Source organism: Dromaius novaehollandiae, chromosome Z (genome assembly GCF_036370855.1).
Source record: "Dromaius novaehollandiae isolate bDroNov1 chromosome Z, bDroNov1.hap1, whole genome shotgun sequence".
In the NCBI taxonomy this organism is placed as follows: domain Eukaryota; kingdom Metazoa; phylum Chordata; class Aves; order Casuariiformes; family Dromaiidae; genus Dromaius; species Dromaius novaehollandiae.
The window spans coordinates 79,055,887-79,071,471 of NC_088132.1; the positions used below are offsets into that span (position 1 = coordinate 79,055,887).

Consider the following 15,585-nt stretch of genomic DNA (forward strand, 5'->3'; position numbering starts at 1 on the left):
ACAGCACTCTGAAAAATAACACCACAGAACAACCCCCTTTCCCACTAAAGACCTACTAAATAACCTGCTCTGGCACTCTGACTCTCTCTCTAGAAGTAGCTTCTCTTCATTGATGCTCCCACTCTAATTGCCCTCCTGCCCTCAGGTGATAATGTATTTGCCAGTTTGCTGCACCTGTGCTACAAGCAGAGCTTTATTAATCCTGCTTTTCTAAAAATGGCAAACAGCTTGTCATATCCACTAATGAATATATACAGTCCATCACTGGGAGTTCATATTGACTTTCCATTCACCCCAAAATATGGATGAAATCACCATATCAGTTCTCCACAATGCGAGTATAAATGCCTCAGTACTACAGTCCTAACTCATAGAACTGTCTTTTTCTTTCATATTGATGCTAATGGCTTCTTCCTTAGGGAAAAACACCTTAGTAATTTTCTCTTAAATGCATGCACTGAAGCAATCTTCATCGTTAACCATCTCTAAAACCCCCAACTGCATTTAGTTTATTGTGCCCCGTAAAACACTTTTTTCCCCCTCCTCATTAGTATGCAAGAAAGAATGAGGCTGATTTTCACCTTTTATCACAAATGCATCATAAATGGTAAAGGGAAAGAATTAATAGCTCGGTAATTACATTTTAGTAAACAGCAGGGGAAAAAAAGACAACAACCCACTAGTGAAGAGGTAATGACTGCAGCTGCAAGCAAGGGCTCACCAGGGATTCCAACAAGCTCTTGTCAGCTTACATGGGGATTGCTGACTTTCCATCTTCCTCATGGAGGCTGGTGCAGCCTTGCAGAGGTAAAGCACAAGTCTACGGAGTCAGACATGCCATTGCTCTGATAAATGTCTGCAAATGGTATTCTGGCTTGCATATATATTCTCTCATGATGACTTCCATAACAAGTTTGCTTACCTTAAAAATTTCACAACATAGGTACTTTCTCGCCCTTCCCTCATGCCCTACTCATCACCAGAGATACAATCTGAATGAAGAATCAAAGAAAAAAAAAGAAAGAAAGAAAAGAAAAAAGAAGCAAGCAAGCTGTGTGGTGGCTTCTTTTAGACATCTGTAGTATTTAGTCAATTGTGGACTCATTCTTGCCACTGAAATTTAGCTCAGTGATTATCTGAAGGATGTGATCCCTGGGGACTACATAAATCATCACCAATATAAATGCAAAACAGTTATGTTATAGTTGCATTGATTTTGTATTGCTCACAGGATTAAAATCTGGTATGACTGTGACAGAAAAGGCCTGAGTTGTCAGGTCCCTATGGCTTAAAGATTTATTCCAGTACAAAGGAGATCCTACCATTCTTTTTTCCTTGCATTTGCACTAATGTTTCCAGTACAAGTGAGCTAGCTAGGCAGAATTAAGTGCACAAAAATAGTCACTGGATTGGCATCTACAGATGTCCAACAGAACGCCACTCTCAGTGACCTTCTGGGGGCTTGTGGAGACAGAGCCCTAGCTGGAACAGCGGGAACATGTGCCACCTCAACTGTGCACAGCTCATAAAATGTGCCCAAGGTACATTCATATGCAGTGTAGCTATCCTGCACTAAAAGATGGTCCTGCCTCAATACTAGCGTATAGGACACATCTCAATAAACTCCAGATATTTACAATACAATTGCCCATATCTTATTTAGTTGCCTCAACTCCCTTCATAGTCAATGAAAAGACACAAGCCCAGAAAGGTGTCTGATTTATTTTAAACATTTATGTTAAACTGAGAGAAACTATGCCATCGAAATACTTCTTTCTTTTCAGCAATTATAAAAGCAATCTAAATGATCAGCTAAGATATAAAAGTCTACATTTTGGATAGCCTAAGCTAGATAAGGGTAGTCCCTCTTGGGACTACCAAAACACACATCACCAGATATGATGTGTGTCCCATACCCCTACACTTACTGCATGGCATGGCATGGCACTTGTGCCATGAGCACACACACCAAAGCCATGGCAGTTGTGCCTTGCACATCCTCGCATTTATAATCATTAAAACTTGCCACCAAAAAATGACTTGGAACAGAGCAAGTGTCATCTTGAAGAAATATATCCTGAAGCACGGTTGGGACAGTTTTCAAGTCCTGCTTGAAAAGTGGGACACGGAGATAATATCAAGTAAAGGCCAAAATAACAAAGAGAGTTACCAGATGTAGTAACTCCCTCCCTGAAGTGAGAAAGAAATAGTAGAAATTATAGAAATAACATGTTTTGGGATATTCTCAGCAGGGACACCCATAATGTCCCTAATTTCACCCTATAGTCTTATATCTGAAGAGGTAGAGCTGTAATGCAGAAAGAGGATGGTAGGCAGGTCTCCACTCCCCTGGATGCTATTCCAATTTGGGGATGGGGCTTCAACTCCCATAGAAGAGAGAATGGGTTTGAGATGAGATGACAGGAAGGGGAAGAAGGTAAGGCATACACAAAGAAACTAATGAAATCAGAGAATGCAAAGTGATAGTACCTGACCCTAGACTTTGGTACTAGTTCTACTGTATGTTAAGCAGCATTTTTGGGGAAAACATTAGGCCAGATTAGGCCACCGGGCAAAATACAATGTGCCTTGGATTCAGTGCAGTGAAACTGCCATGTTCTCTTCCCTTCCCCTTCCCCTTCCCCTTCCCCTTCCCCTTTTCCTTTTCCTTTCCCTTCCCTTCCCTTCCCTTCCCTTCCCTTCCCTTCCCTTCCCTTCCCTTCCCTTCCCTTCCCTTCCCTTCCCTTCCCTTCCCTTCCCTTCCCTTCCCTTCCCTTTCCCTTTCCCTTTCCCTTTCCCTTTCCCTTCCCTTCCCTTCCCTTCCCTTCCCTTCCCTTCCCTTCCCTTCCCTTCCCTTCCCTTCCCTTTCCTTTCTCCTTTCCTTTCCTTTCCTTTCCTTTCCTTTCCTTTCCTTTCCTTTCCTTTCCTTTCCTTTCCTTTCCTTTCCTTTCCTTATGAATGGATAAGAAACTTCAATGGGAACAATTCTTCTCTAACAATGCAAATTAATATCTAACTTTTTATGGAACTGATCTTCACTCAGCATACACATATCCATTAGCAAGATAGCTAAGTTTCAGAGTAAATCAGGGGCAGTTTAACTGAAGATAATTTACTTCCAGTGAGGTTAACGAAATGAAGTTCCATTTTTGGACCCACAGCCTGCCTGTCTGCCTGTAAAACAGGACAATGGTTTTCATTTCTTCAGAAAACAGCTGTGAGAATAAAGACCATGGTCCAAAACTGTAGTCATGAGGTATCTAGCTTAGATCAATAGATCCTGAAAGATGCTGAGTAGCTCCTGAGAGATACCAAGACTGTCCTATGCAAGGACACAGCTTGCCTACAATTTTGCAAGCAGAGTTTGACTTCTTTAGCTTGTTTAAAGGTGTAAGTCAAATGTCATATTGTAACTAAGACAGAAGATCTGATTTCTTACACAGGCACAGCCAATGTATCTACTGATGAGCTTTCGGTTTTTGTCTTTTTAGAAGGAAAGATTGCTGCCTGGCATGGTTTGTTTCACATCATCCTGCTGTTCTGGTAATGGCATGGAATTCCTGTGGCAAAAATTTATTCTCCTTAGCCATTAGGCACAAAACAAAACCAGGCACAAAAATCTATGCAAACTGAGGAAGCAAGAAAAATACACATCGGAAACATATCCAGTTAAAAAAAAAAAAAAAAAAAGTGTTCCATATTTTCATTAATTATTTTCTTGAATTTCAACTTTGTTTTTCACTTCCTCTTCTATGGACCTGCATAGCTGCAAGAGTGTTCTTAAAATTAAACATGAGAAGTGACAAGCAATGAAGTTCAAACAGAAATATTTACTGATTTATTTATTTATTTATTTATTTAGGAGATGCCACTTACAGGTTCTGCAGTACGTGCTGGAACTTCAACTGTGAAAGATGGCTTTTGTTTTTAGGCTTTTCCACATCTGCTAGTGTGAAGTAAAAACAATATCTTTAAAATGCCTTTTACTGACAGATTCCTCATGCACTTTTGCAGTTCAAAGTTTTGGATGATTCAGATAAAAACTGAATATGCAACTTCTTGCTCTTTTCTTTTCCTTTCTTCTTTTTGTCTGGAGATACCATCATTCAATGTACTGGTGTAGCATCCAAGAGCTACAGAATAGCTTGAAACACAAACAAGTTTTGTTGAGTTATGGTTGTTTGGGCTAACCCACTTTTCCATTTCCACCAATCCAAAGCCTGAGAACATCCTCCTTGGCAAAAGGCTCCTCTCTTGGTCTTTTGTTATTGTCAAGTCAAATGGCACCAGGTGGTGTTGTTACACGCACTTGTTTCCTTAGCCTGCAAGCCAAGTTTTTAGTTCTGGAAATGTCTTTTTAATGTGACTTTTGTGAAAATTGCTACAGGTAGAAAGCAATCTTCTGTTTGCTGGAATCACTGGTCCATGTGAAGCTCCTTCATAATAAGTGGCTTTTGATGGGCAAAACTTTGTAAAATGGGATTCCCTATGGGATTATCTAGCACATTCACATATGTATAAAGAAATTAGGACACACTTAGAGCATACCCAGTGTCTCCTGGAAGTCGACTTCCGAGGGCTTCAATGTCATTTAACAGTGAGAAGAAAAAGCATAAAATATGGTTTGTAATGTTACAAGAAAAGGCATGTTTACATAATCATATAGGCTTGTGGAAGACCTGGATAAGTTTAATCATATGGGATTTGCTTATAAATGTAGTGTTAGTACACTGTACACCAGAATACAATAGAAAACAGCAAATACCACATGGAAAGATCTGGAAAGAAAAAAAAATGCTACTTTTATCAATGTTTGTAATAGAGTATTTTCTTCTTTAAAAATGCTCTTATTTTATTAAAAAAATATAAACCAAACCCTTCCAGCAATATCACTAGATGTTTACCTACTTCTGGGAAAAAAGTAGATAAAGAGGGAGAGAGAGATTTCAAGAAAAAAAGAAGAATTTGTTGAAAAAGAAAGGACAAGAATGGAAAGTCTTCTTCCATTTGCAATATGGAACCGCTTGCACTAACTCTTCTACAGAGGAATGGGAAGTGAGGGGCAGGAAATCAGTACCTCTAGACTCAATAAAACCTGACGTCCACCCTAAATAAACACTCCTTACAACAGGTTATTATACCTCTTTGAGAGAAAGATAAATGTAGGACTAGAAATACTAACTGATTCATCCTTTATTACACCATGATTCATTCATTGACAGGGACAGGACAGGAAACTAGGAATCTTAGTTGCTAGTTGCCTGTTCTTGCTAAGCTAATAAACTCTCTTTTCACAGTATATGCCTAGATCTTTTCCCACTGAAGCCAAAGTATATTTTGCCAAGAATTTGAAGGAAATTGGAGTCAGATCTGCAATTTAATCTATGATATATTGGAACATTGTTTTCACTCAATATCTGTGCCAAATAAAAATTTCTTCAAAATCTGCCCTTCCCAAATCAAATGATCTGGTCATGGGAGTGATTTTAGTTCCCCCTATAAAGAAGGGAACAGCTTGACTTGAGAAGCAATCAATCAAGTTTTGAGCACTATGATTTGACTTTCTGAATATGTCATCATCAGCCTGTGAAACAAAAAAAATAAAAAGAAAATAAAATTAATGTTCTTCATCTAATACACTGTATTAATGTTTGCTACTGAGTTCACCACTACTATGCCTTAAAAATAAAATGGATTTCATTCACTCACTACAGTACATAGCAGAAAGTGCACTAAAATTATTTTCCTCTTAAAAGTACAAGCTGTAAAGGCCCATTAAAATATAATTACTGCCAAAAAGGCATTTTACATTTCCTTGAGATAAGCTGCAGTAGCTTAGTCTGAAATTCGACTTCCATTGATTCAGGATTACAGAGCAGCTTGTTTAGATAATAAGCAGAAGGATCTCAGATAACAGTCTGAGTGAGTCATCGGACTATAGTGTTTAGTCTGAGAAAGTGTGTCTTATCTGAAGGGCTCTTGGGACTAATATGGTTCCTCTTCAAAGCCTGAAGCAGGGGGCAAAAATCATAGTCCTGGAGGCTGGCAGGATAAACATGTCCTGTGATTTGCTAGCAATCTGAGAGATGGATTTCACTACAGAGCACACTGCTGTTGTCAGGTTGAAAGCATCTGCCTGAAAATGAATTCATGTGCACACAGCTCCAGACAAAGGAAAATCTCCCTGAAATGACATGCCATCACATTTTAAGACCAATTTTTCAAGTCTCTGACTCACACTTGGGAAATATACTGGTGCACTAAGCTTATCATAAAAAGCTCACATTTTAACAAGCAAAAATTGGTGCAATAATCTTGAAATGTACTATCACTGACAGGTACACAAATCCATTTTTCTGCATATTTGCCTGCTTTGTGTCTGAAAGCAAGTTTGCCTTTTCTACATTGGGTCACCTCAGATTGTTTTTCAGTGAAGGAAATTCTGTCTGATGCTCTTTTAAAGTTTGGCTTGAGGTCTAAATATGGAGGTTGGGTAATGAGTCATAAGGAGCAAACCTGGGGCAAGAATGAAAGCTCCTGTGTCAGTCAACAGTTTATAAATACAGCAGAAAAGATAACTGCTGTGTATGTTCCACAAGGAGGAATTCAAACTGGGCTCCAGAAGTAGCAACATATTTTTAAGTTAGAAGAGAGAACAAGAAAGCGTAAACGAGTGAAGAAAAGGTTTCTATAACTCCGTGTGGAGGCTTTTTGTGCCTGGTTGGAGCAGTTGGGGGTTGTCAGTCTGTAATGACAGTTGTGAAGGGAACTGAACAAGGAATAAAAGACTTGAGGGCTGAATGTCCTTTCATTTGCACCCACAGGTATACTAGAAGTCAAACAATTTATACTAGTTTAAATCAATTATGTGTATAAGCAGATGAGGTTTATGACTCATCGAAGAAGGAAAACTTCAGAACACCTTCCCTCTCTCCCCAAGTCTTAAGGGACAGAGAGAAGCACATGGGTGAGTTTCAAGGGAGAGTTACTGAAGAAATATCCCAAGAACAAAGTCAAACAAGACAGTCTGAGCTGTCTTTACAGTTAATAGTTTGCATTTGCAGATTTCACTTAAAGTTTTGATATTTATTCCATGTGCCATATGTATCCAGTTTCAGATAAGAAATCAGATGTGTATTTTCCAGTCTGGACTTGGCAATAATACAATTATATTAAGTAGTAACAAATCAAAACATCTGGTCAGTGTTTGACTGTTAGTGCATATGTGCAGCAGGGAAAGGAGAATAATATTTGGTGAAACATATTCTATAGAAGAGTGACAAAATATATTAAGCTCAATTGGTTTCTCTGTTGACTTCTTGTGTTTCCTAAATAGGGGAGAATTACAATTTTAGCTACTTGATCTTCTAAAGAGATGAAAATCATGATACAAAGTTGATGATGAAGTATTCATGACTGTGAGGACACCCAGAGACAAATGAGATTTCCACTAGATGATTTAGAACTTGTAACACCATCTCTGACTTCACATGAAACCAACAGAGATTATCACAGAGCACACCATCATCAGCATAACTAGATGCTTTGGGGTTTTTTTGAAGTCATAGGAGGGTTTCAGATTGAACTTGAGTGAAAGTAACATTAAGCCCTCTGTGAGGAAACAGGCTATTTTAGCTGTTGACTTCAATGAGATTTGGATTAGGCCTTGATTTCTTTTGGAGTTGTGTAGTGAAGATAGAGAGGCAGCAAATTCAAAAAGCCTAACAAGCATCTGCAAAGAAAAAACAGCTAAATCCAGGATAATTAGTTTCTGAAAAATAGGTGCCTAGGAAACTGGGAAGAGCTTCCTTCTAGAACACCTATACCTCTGAGACATTTTCTTTGATAATAGTCCAGAACTGGAAGTAAAGGGAAATTTAAAGCAGAGATTTTCTCATATCAGTTCAACTTGGAGCTTGAAGCAGTATAGCTATACCCATGCTGTACAATGTCGTGGGCTGATACACAGAGTATGGTGCTACTGGCAGGGGCCTCTGCTTGTGCCAAAATCTCTGCATCACATTTCATTATGCTGTCATTACATGCTCTAGGCCTCTAATTTTATAAATGTTTTGGTCCCTTCTTGAAACAAAACTTAAATAAAACTCTCCACCCTTTCTCAACTGTTCTTATCACCAGTTTTCACTGTATACATTCTTCTGATTTTCTCTACTTGCTTTACAGCTGGCAGTTCTGATAAAATTCATAATATTGGCAATACATTCCCCCCGAAAATCTGAAAATAAGGTTTGAGTGAAGTTGTTTTAATATGAACAAAATTCAGAAAGAAAAATTGTACTGTGTTCTGAGGAGTTTTTCCTAAAAATGGACTTGACTGACAAAAGATGAGCCTTCCTCAAACTGGGAAGTTTAGTATTTTCAGCTACTTATCAAAAGGTCAGTGCACAATGACACTTTTTCCCTTTCTAATCTGAATCCAAAAATCTTTCAAAGCGGTTGACCATTTACCTCCATTTTTTTTTTCAGTTTAAAAGAAGCTGGCAGAAAATCAAATGTCCCCCCTCTCCCTAAAAATACTAATTCTAATGAAAAGAAGGGGTGATTTGACTTTTTTTGGAAGAGAAGGAAATTCTGATCATCTGGTTCTAATTTTTTTCAACAGCACAACTTTAATGTTTCTAGTAACAAAAATACCTGGAAAATATCAAAGTTGAAGGAATGATTCCTCTTGGTTTTTACAACATGCTACCTCCTCAGCTCAACCCATTACCTTTCTAGCTCAAAATAAGAGCATATTACCCATTTTTGGTTTATTCATCATCCATTCTTTGCTTCCATTTTAAACTGTTTTGTTTCCTTTGTGTATATGGTATTTGCATGACAGTTGCAAATTTGGGATCAGATAGCTCATCTCTGCACAGCTCTATGAGTGGGAGCACAATGTAAGGAGGTCTGTACCTTCCGTACCCTCCATGGAATGAAAGGTACAATTGCAGTTTCTATGGTTGGTAGAGAATAAATCCTACACTCTCTCAGAGTCTCCAGGGAAATAAAACACCAGCAAACTGGGAAGGCACTTATGAGGACAAGGAAATCCTCTGGAGCATTTTGCTCCTCTTTCCATTAGCAAATAGCTGAGTAGATAAATTATGATTCATAATTACTCTTGATCGCTAGATAAAGAAGTATTTTACTTTTTAGCATTTTAGCAATCCTACAAAATCAGACTATAGTGAATTAGTGGACCTAAATAGTGAACTATAACAAAGGATAACAAAGAAAGTTCCTAAACATACAGAGCTTTACAAGAGTAAATAGCTAGAAATATAATTCCCATAGTAATTGCATACTAATGACAATATACAGCTGAAGTTACTAGGCTTAGATTTCCTGATTCAGCAAAGAAGATCCCCTTCTCCATAAAAAATACACCTAATTTCAGCCATGTTAATCAGTAGCAACTGTGGTGTTCCTTCCTCCCCTGCACGTCAAATCATGGCTGAAGCTATCCTAGGTCTACTATGCATAAGAAACTTCTGGGCCTGTTTTAATAACAAATTCTAGACCAAGTAAATTCATAGCTTTGGAGTGTTGCCTTGAAATTTAGCTTAGATTTTCTGGAGAATCACTTTCAGAGGAGACTCAGCAGCAAATCCCCGGTTAACTGCTGGGACTATACAATTTTGGGTCAAGGAAGAATAACTCAGGGCATCTTTTGATTCCTGAAATTGTGTTGAGTTCACTTTGAAATTGGCCTATATTTCATTCACAAGTAAAACTCATGCAGACCACAATCCCTCTGAACTACATTTGACCTTACATAACTTGATGCTGTTCCAGTTCCTGGCAGATGATTGCATTTCCCACAATTTGCAGTGCCCAGCTTAACTACGCTCAGATATTTGGACAGCCTAGATCAAGGTTTCTAGGCTTTTATTTCTTAAATATGTTTTTTAAGGACATATGGTACTTGTTGACTGACTCATTCTTGTACAAGGTGCACATAAACTATGAAAAGAGTGATCTCATGAAACTATCAAAGCCTTCAAAGAGAACCTGACACACATCAGAAAAAGATCAACCTGCTGCAAAATTTTGATTAAATGCTAGAAAAGTTTTAAGAGGGCAAGGAAGTAAATTGAATCAGGTAGAAGAACTTTTTGCATTTAACTCCTTCCTTTGCCTTACTATAAGCAAAAAATGTAGTTCCTTCACTGACGTTCATACACACACATATACATATTATAGGTACACTGTATGTTGCTTTTGGCAGTAAGACCTTTTCTTATGGGTGAACATTTGATGATAAAATGTAATGCAGGGAGAAGAATGGCAACAAAATACTTGATCTCTAACTACACCAGGATATTCCAATTATATATAGAAAAGCAGGAACAAAAAACATTTAAGACAAATGAACAACAGTCATTCATTCCATGATTGTGACAGATGTTTCTGCATACAACAGGAAAAGAAACAAATAATTTTTTACCTACTAGCTGATCAGTTCTGTCTGTCTCTTCTGGTCAGATTTTGAAGCTATATTATACCACTGAAGCACTCCTTTAATCTTCTCCTTTATTAATTCTTCAATGTTATTCTGCCACTGCTCCCTTTGTGTTTGAATAGGAAAGCTTGTTTCTAGCCCTGTGACCCATCTATCTGAGGTTAAGATCTTTCTTTTTATCTATTTTTATCTCTAGTGGAATGGTTTATATTGGAAAACTACTCACCTGTCCAGCAGTGTCTAGAATGTCCAAATAAGCTGGTTCGTCATCAATTCGGACTTGAGTTTTATAGGCATCCTCTGAAAAACACAGTGCAGTATTGCTAAGCATAGCAGTGGCTCAGAGAGTTGAAAATGAAACAGCTTTGCTAGTGTGGAGTAAGTTTTTCAAAAGCTCTCCAGTCTGACCTAACTTTGCTTTCTTTCAAGTCAAAGAGACACCTTTCAAAATCCTACCAATGCTGAAAAGCGTAAGCAAAAGGGAAGTCATCTAGCCTTCTCTGTGACACAGCCTCAAATATTAAAGCAGTAAATTTGCCTATGTTTAAAAGACTATAGGTGCTGCTTAATTCACAAAGCTTCAGGGGTCTTGTGCTCATTTATGCACCAGGGTGGTTTTTACTTACTTCAGTCATACTTCCACAAAAGCTTTCAAGCAAATACTCCTGTTCTCAGCTAAACATTGTCCAAGTTACTGGGAAAATCTCCCTTTGGCTGAGGGGGGCTTCTGTATCAGATTTTTAGAGCAATTAATTAAGCCTCGGTATATCTCTGCAGAGTATGCAAATGGATTTTTTTTTTTTAATAAATTCTGTAATCAGTGTCCTCACACTCATAAGGGCTGGGGGGGAGTGGAGGGATAAGCTGTGCTTGGTGGACCATTCCCTTAGCTCGTGATTTTGTCAAGTTAAATTTGGAAGGAGAAAAGCAAAAAAGGTGAACTAATATTTGCATAAACTATTTTCCTCACATTTCTATTTCATTCCCCTCTCGATATTTGTATTTCCTTCCTAAGGTTAAATGGAGCTTAGATATCAGGCCATGTTTATACTCAAAATAGTCCTAGAAATTATCCGTGTTTAATTAAACAATAATGCAAAGCAGTTTGAATGGTCTGGGTGACTGGTATTATGCTTCGGCTGTGCAGTGAGGCATGAAGTGGAGACAAGTGCATTTAATGCATCCGAGAAGTGTCATTAATCAGCATGAGCATATGGCTGGGCCCATCCGATAGCTCAATCCTGTAAGCGCCAACTACCAGAGAACCATCAGGACTAGGCTCTTGATGATATTATGTTGCAGGTAGCAGGAATTATGAGGATATTCAAATTTGTCCACACATATACCGCATTACATGACACATTATAAAAGCATGTAAAAACTTCACTTGCATCTACAGAAAAGGCAAAGTAAAGCATTCAGTTATGAAGAATTCTGGATGGCCTAAACTCTGCCCACTTCTGCGTACTCAATAGCAGGCTGTCTTTAATAATATAATCATATGCATTAAATTCCATGGATCCCCTGCTTCTTTTAGGCCTCAGTTCAGTAAATTACTTTGACACATGACATGCTTTAAATGAATATCTAATTCCATTGATATTAAGATGACCCAGAGGCTTAATTAAATGTGGGATACACTGTCTTGCTGAGCAGGGCATAGCATTCCAACTGGCATATGTTTCAGTCAATGGATTTCTTTCTTGGGATTCTTGGAGAGGAAACCCAATGCCAAAAACGGACTGTATATAGTGAATTAGGTTATTGACAGTTTAAGCAATCTATTATGACAAGATAATGTTCCATGTAGTAGAACTCTTACCTTTTAACCAAAAGTGAAAATCAAAATATACGAAAATATGCAAAATCAAATACTGGTATTTCCTTCATATAAATATTATTAATGCTATAAAGTATTACTAAATGTCTTGACATGCAGATAGGTGCCCATTTGCATTACATTAATGTATATATAATTAACATACAACTCACATAAATATAGCTTGCACTCTTGGCTCTGCAGCTGGATACCCTAAAGCCAATGTGCTGTGGTCCTATTTCTCACTTCACTTAGACCAATGTAAGTTTTAACATAGTAGCTTCAAAGGAGTTACTACAGAGAGACATTTGCATAACTAAATACAGAACTTGGACAAAAATGAACTGGAATCTAGAGAATTCCTGTCTTATTTGCTAAAGAAATGAATTAGGAGTCCAGAGTTAGTTATAACTAAAAGATTCACTGGCCTCTGTGAAAATAAGTCATAGCTTTCAGTAAATAAATGGGCAGGTATCTAAATGTCTAATTCCCTGCTGAGCTACTCCAGGTGTACCCTGATACCATGCCACTGGAATCAGTAGAGTTTTAACTGTGAAAAGCTGGAACAAGGCTATAAGACTGTGTTTACAGTCCTTTTCCTTTGCAAAGATAGCACCGAACATGCAAAACTATGTGCCATTTTTATTTACCTTGTTGTGTCAAAATACTGGCCCCAAAACACTTTATGAAGGTCTGCCAGAATCATGATCTCATTTTCATTCTTAAAATATGCTAACTTTTTTTCTTTTTGGTGAAACATATTCTACTGAACATTGACCAAACACATTAACTTACATGATTTTCTAGGCAGTTGTGTTTGGAACATGAGTTTTATTTGTGGGATTTGTCTTTGCCCCAAGAAATGTAGAGATGAAACAGGAAGGAGATATGACTTTCATTTGTAATATTCTCTCTGCATATGTGCAAAAAGCAGGATACGAGACAGAATTTTGAAAAGCTAAAATGTATCCTCAGCTGGGATGTGCTAAGTGGGGGTATCCTTGACCTGTATTTGAATGGGAAAAAAATGGAAGACTGAACACACACTTTTCTTATGGCAATCACCTAAGAGGATGCTCAGATTTATCAGGGGAAGTACTATATGCAGCCCACACCTCATACGAGAGTGCTGATCATTGCGAGGCCATCCCAGCCATAACCTATCAGCTTGTTAAGACTCAAACACAACCAGCCTCAGACTTTTGGGAAGCACTATCTTTCCATTTTCTCCGTATTCGCTGATGTCCTGGCCTATTCAGACAATTAGTATTTCCAGTGCAGGAGGTAGAAGAAAGATGCCCAGATTGAAAATCTTGATTCCATCTCATACCATGTGGACCTAGAAAACAAACTAAGAGATAAAATGCTATACTGATTAGGTTTTGGTCTACAATTAACTGCTTTAAACTGAGATTTCATCTCAGGAAGTAATGGAGGTAGAGCTGAGTAAGGGATTATCTATAACATCTTTACCTGACTTAGGTGGACTATGGGAAGAAGGCACAAATGTGGTAAACAAAAACATCCTGGAGATGCCAATATGTTGATTTTAACACTTTAGATCCCTTGGACCAAGGCAATGTATTTCTGTTTCATAAGTAACTATAATGCTGCTAATCAGAAACCATGGAGTCTTTGCACCTATCCTAAAGGATTTCAAAACAGACTACAATGTGGCTAGTCTTCTATAGTCCAGGCGACATAGTGCGCATTATGGTCACACTAAAGGAACTGAGAAATTCTGAATTAAGATCAGTGAGGAACATATTGTTTACACATAGACAGCAAAGAACAAATTTGAAGATGTCCCACTGAAATGCCATGTGAATCTATTTGAAACAAAACAGGAAAGTCACTATCAGGAGCACTAGCAAGCCTACTGTCTAATGTGCTGTCTTTAAAAGCTATTTGTATTATTACAAATGCTCTCTGGTATATTTAAACTATTTACAATGTATGAGTTCATTGCATTTTCTTTCACCTAATTAATTTATATAACACTCCCTGTAAAGTTAATGGGAAGCTGTTCAACCACATGTTTCTGGATTTTACATCCTACAGCTATAAGGACTGAACTTTCTAAAATTTAATAAAAGGCCAAACCCTGGCTGGAGTTTCAGCAAGCACTAAGATGAGGCACACACACACACACACACACACACACACACACACACACACAAAAGAAGAGAATAATAATTAGCCCTCTGTATTTCTTAAAATTGAATTCACTATTAGTCTCCTGTGAATCTAATTGTAGGGTCCCAGACTTAGGTTAAGCTAAAATGCAGCAGATAGATAGGATATTATAAGAAACAATTGAGGATGGAGCTCATTGACATTGCTGTGAGATGTACATAGTACATGCACATGGTTGGTATCAGAGAGAAAAAGGAAATAAACAAAAAAAAAATTAAAAAAATTATACTGTCTGCATAATAAATAGCTGACTTCCGAGCTGTATGGTTAAAATATCTGACAAAACTTAATTTTTATGGGAAATTATTCTCCTTATATATATATATGTATATATATGTGTGTGTATATATGTATGTGTATATATATATATATGCATATATAAAAATAAGTGCTTCCTTAAGAATTTCATTTTCTACAAAAAGTAAAAACTTGGAATGAAAACAGGTAAAACTTTCACCTTAAAAACTATACTATTTGGCTTGATTTATTACTGAACATTTTCTATTTTCCAAAGGGAAAAACAACGGATAGAACCCCAATTGTTTGCTGCTTGGCTCCAATTTTTTTTATTATTAATTCTCTCCTGCTTTAATGAATATCTCATTTAAACCAAGAAGAAATGTATTTTTCAAACATGTTTTCTTAATTGTACTACTGTCCTTTGCAGTATTATATTTTAAAATGAATTAGTGAAAAGAAATTTTTATTTGTCTTTTTTGTAAAATGAATACATTTTCTTTTTTCAGTTTTCCTTTTTAAAGGACATCATTCTGAAGACAGAAGAACAATAATTAATGCAAGCTGGTGCTGCTATCAATTATCTTAGCACTGGAGAAGCTAGATTCATAAAAAATATATCAAACAGCTTTTTCAGCTATGAGCAGGTAACTGCTTCATGACAAATAGACTTGGATGGCATACAACTTAAAGGGGAGCTGGAATGGACTTTTCATCTGCATGAGACATATTCCAGTCCCTGAAATCTAGGTCAGTCGCCTCATTCTTCCATTAGTTAATTTTGCCTATATTCCTTCCAACCAAATATTCTCCCTCCTTCTCTCTCTTGTGCACTATTAACTGCACTTAAAAACAATCAGATTCC

The 15,585-nt window shown here is 37.4% G+C and overlaps 1 protein-coding gene across 1 annotated transcript in view; it reads right to left on the reverse strand.

Moving 5' to 3' along the window:
- LOC135324659 (GTP-binding protein Rit2) overlaps window positions 1-15,585 on the reverse strand; it is a 176,610-nt gene that overhangs the window by 91,528 nt on the left and 69,497 nt on the right. The window contains exon 3 of the mRNA XM_064501370.1: window positions 10,695-10,768. Coding sequence (XP_064357440.1) covers window positions 10,695-10,768 — 74 coding nt within the window. The remainder of the gene's footprint in view (window positions 1-10,694; window positions 10,769-15,585) is intronic.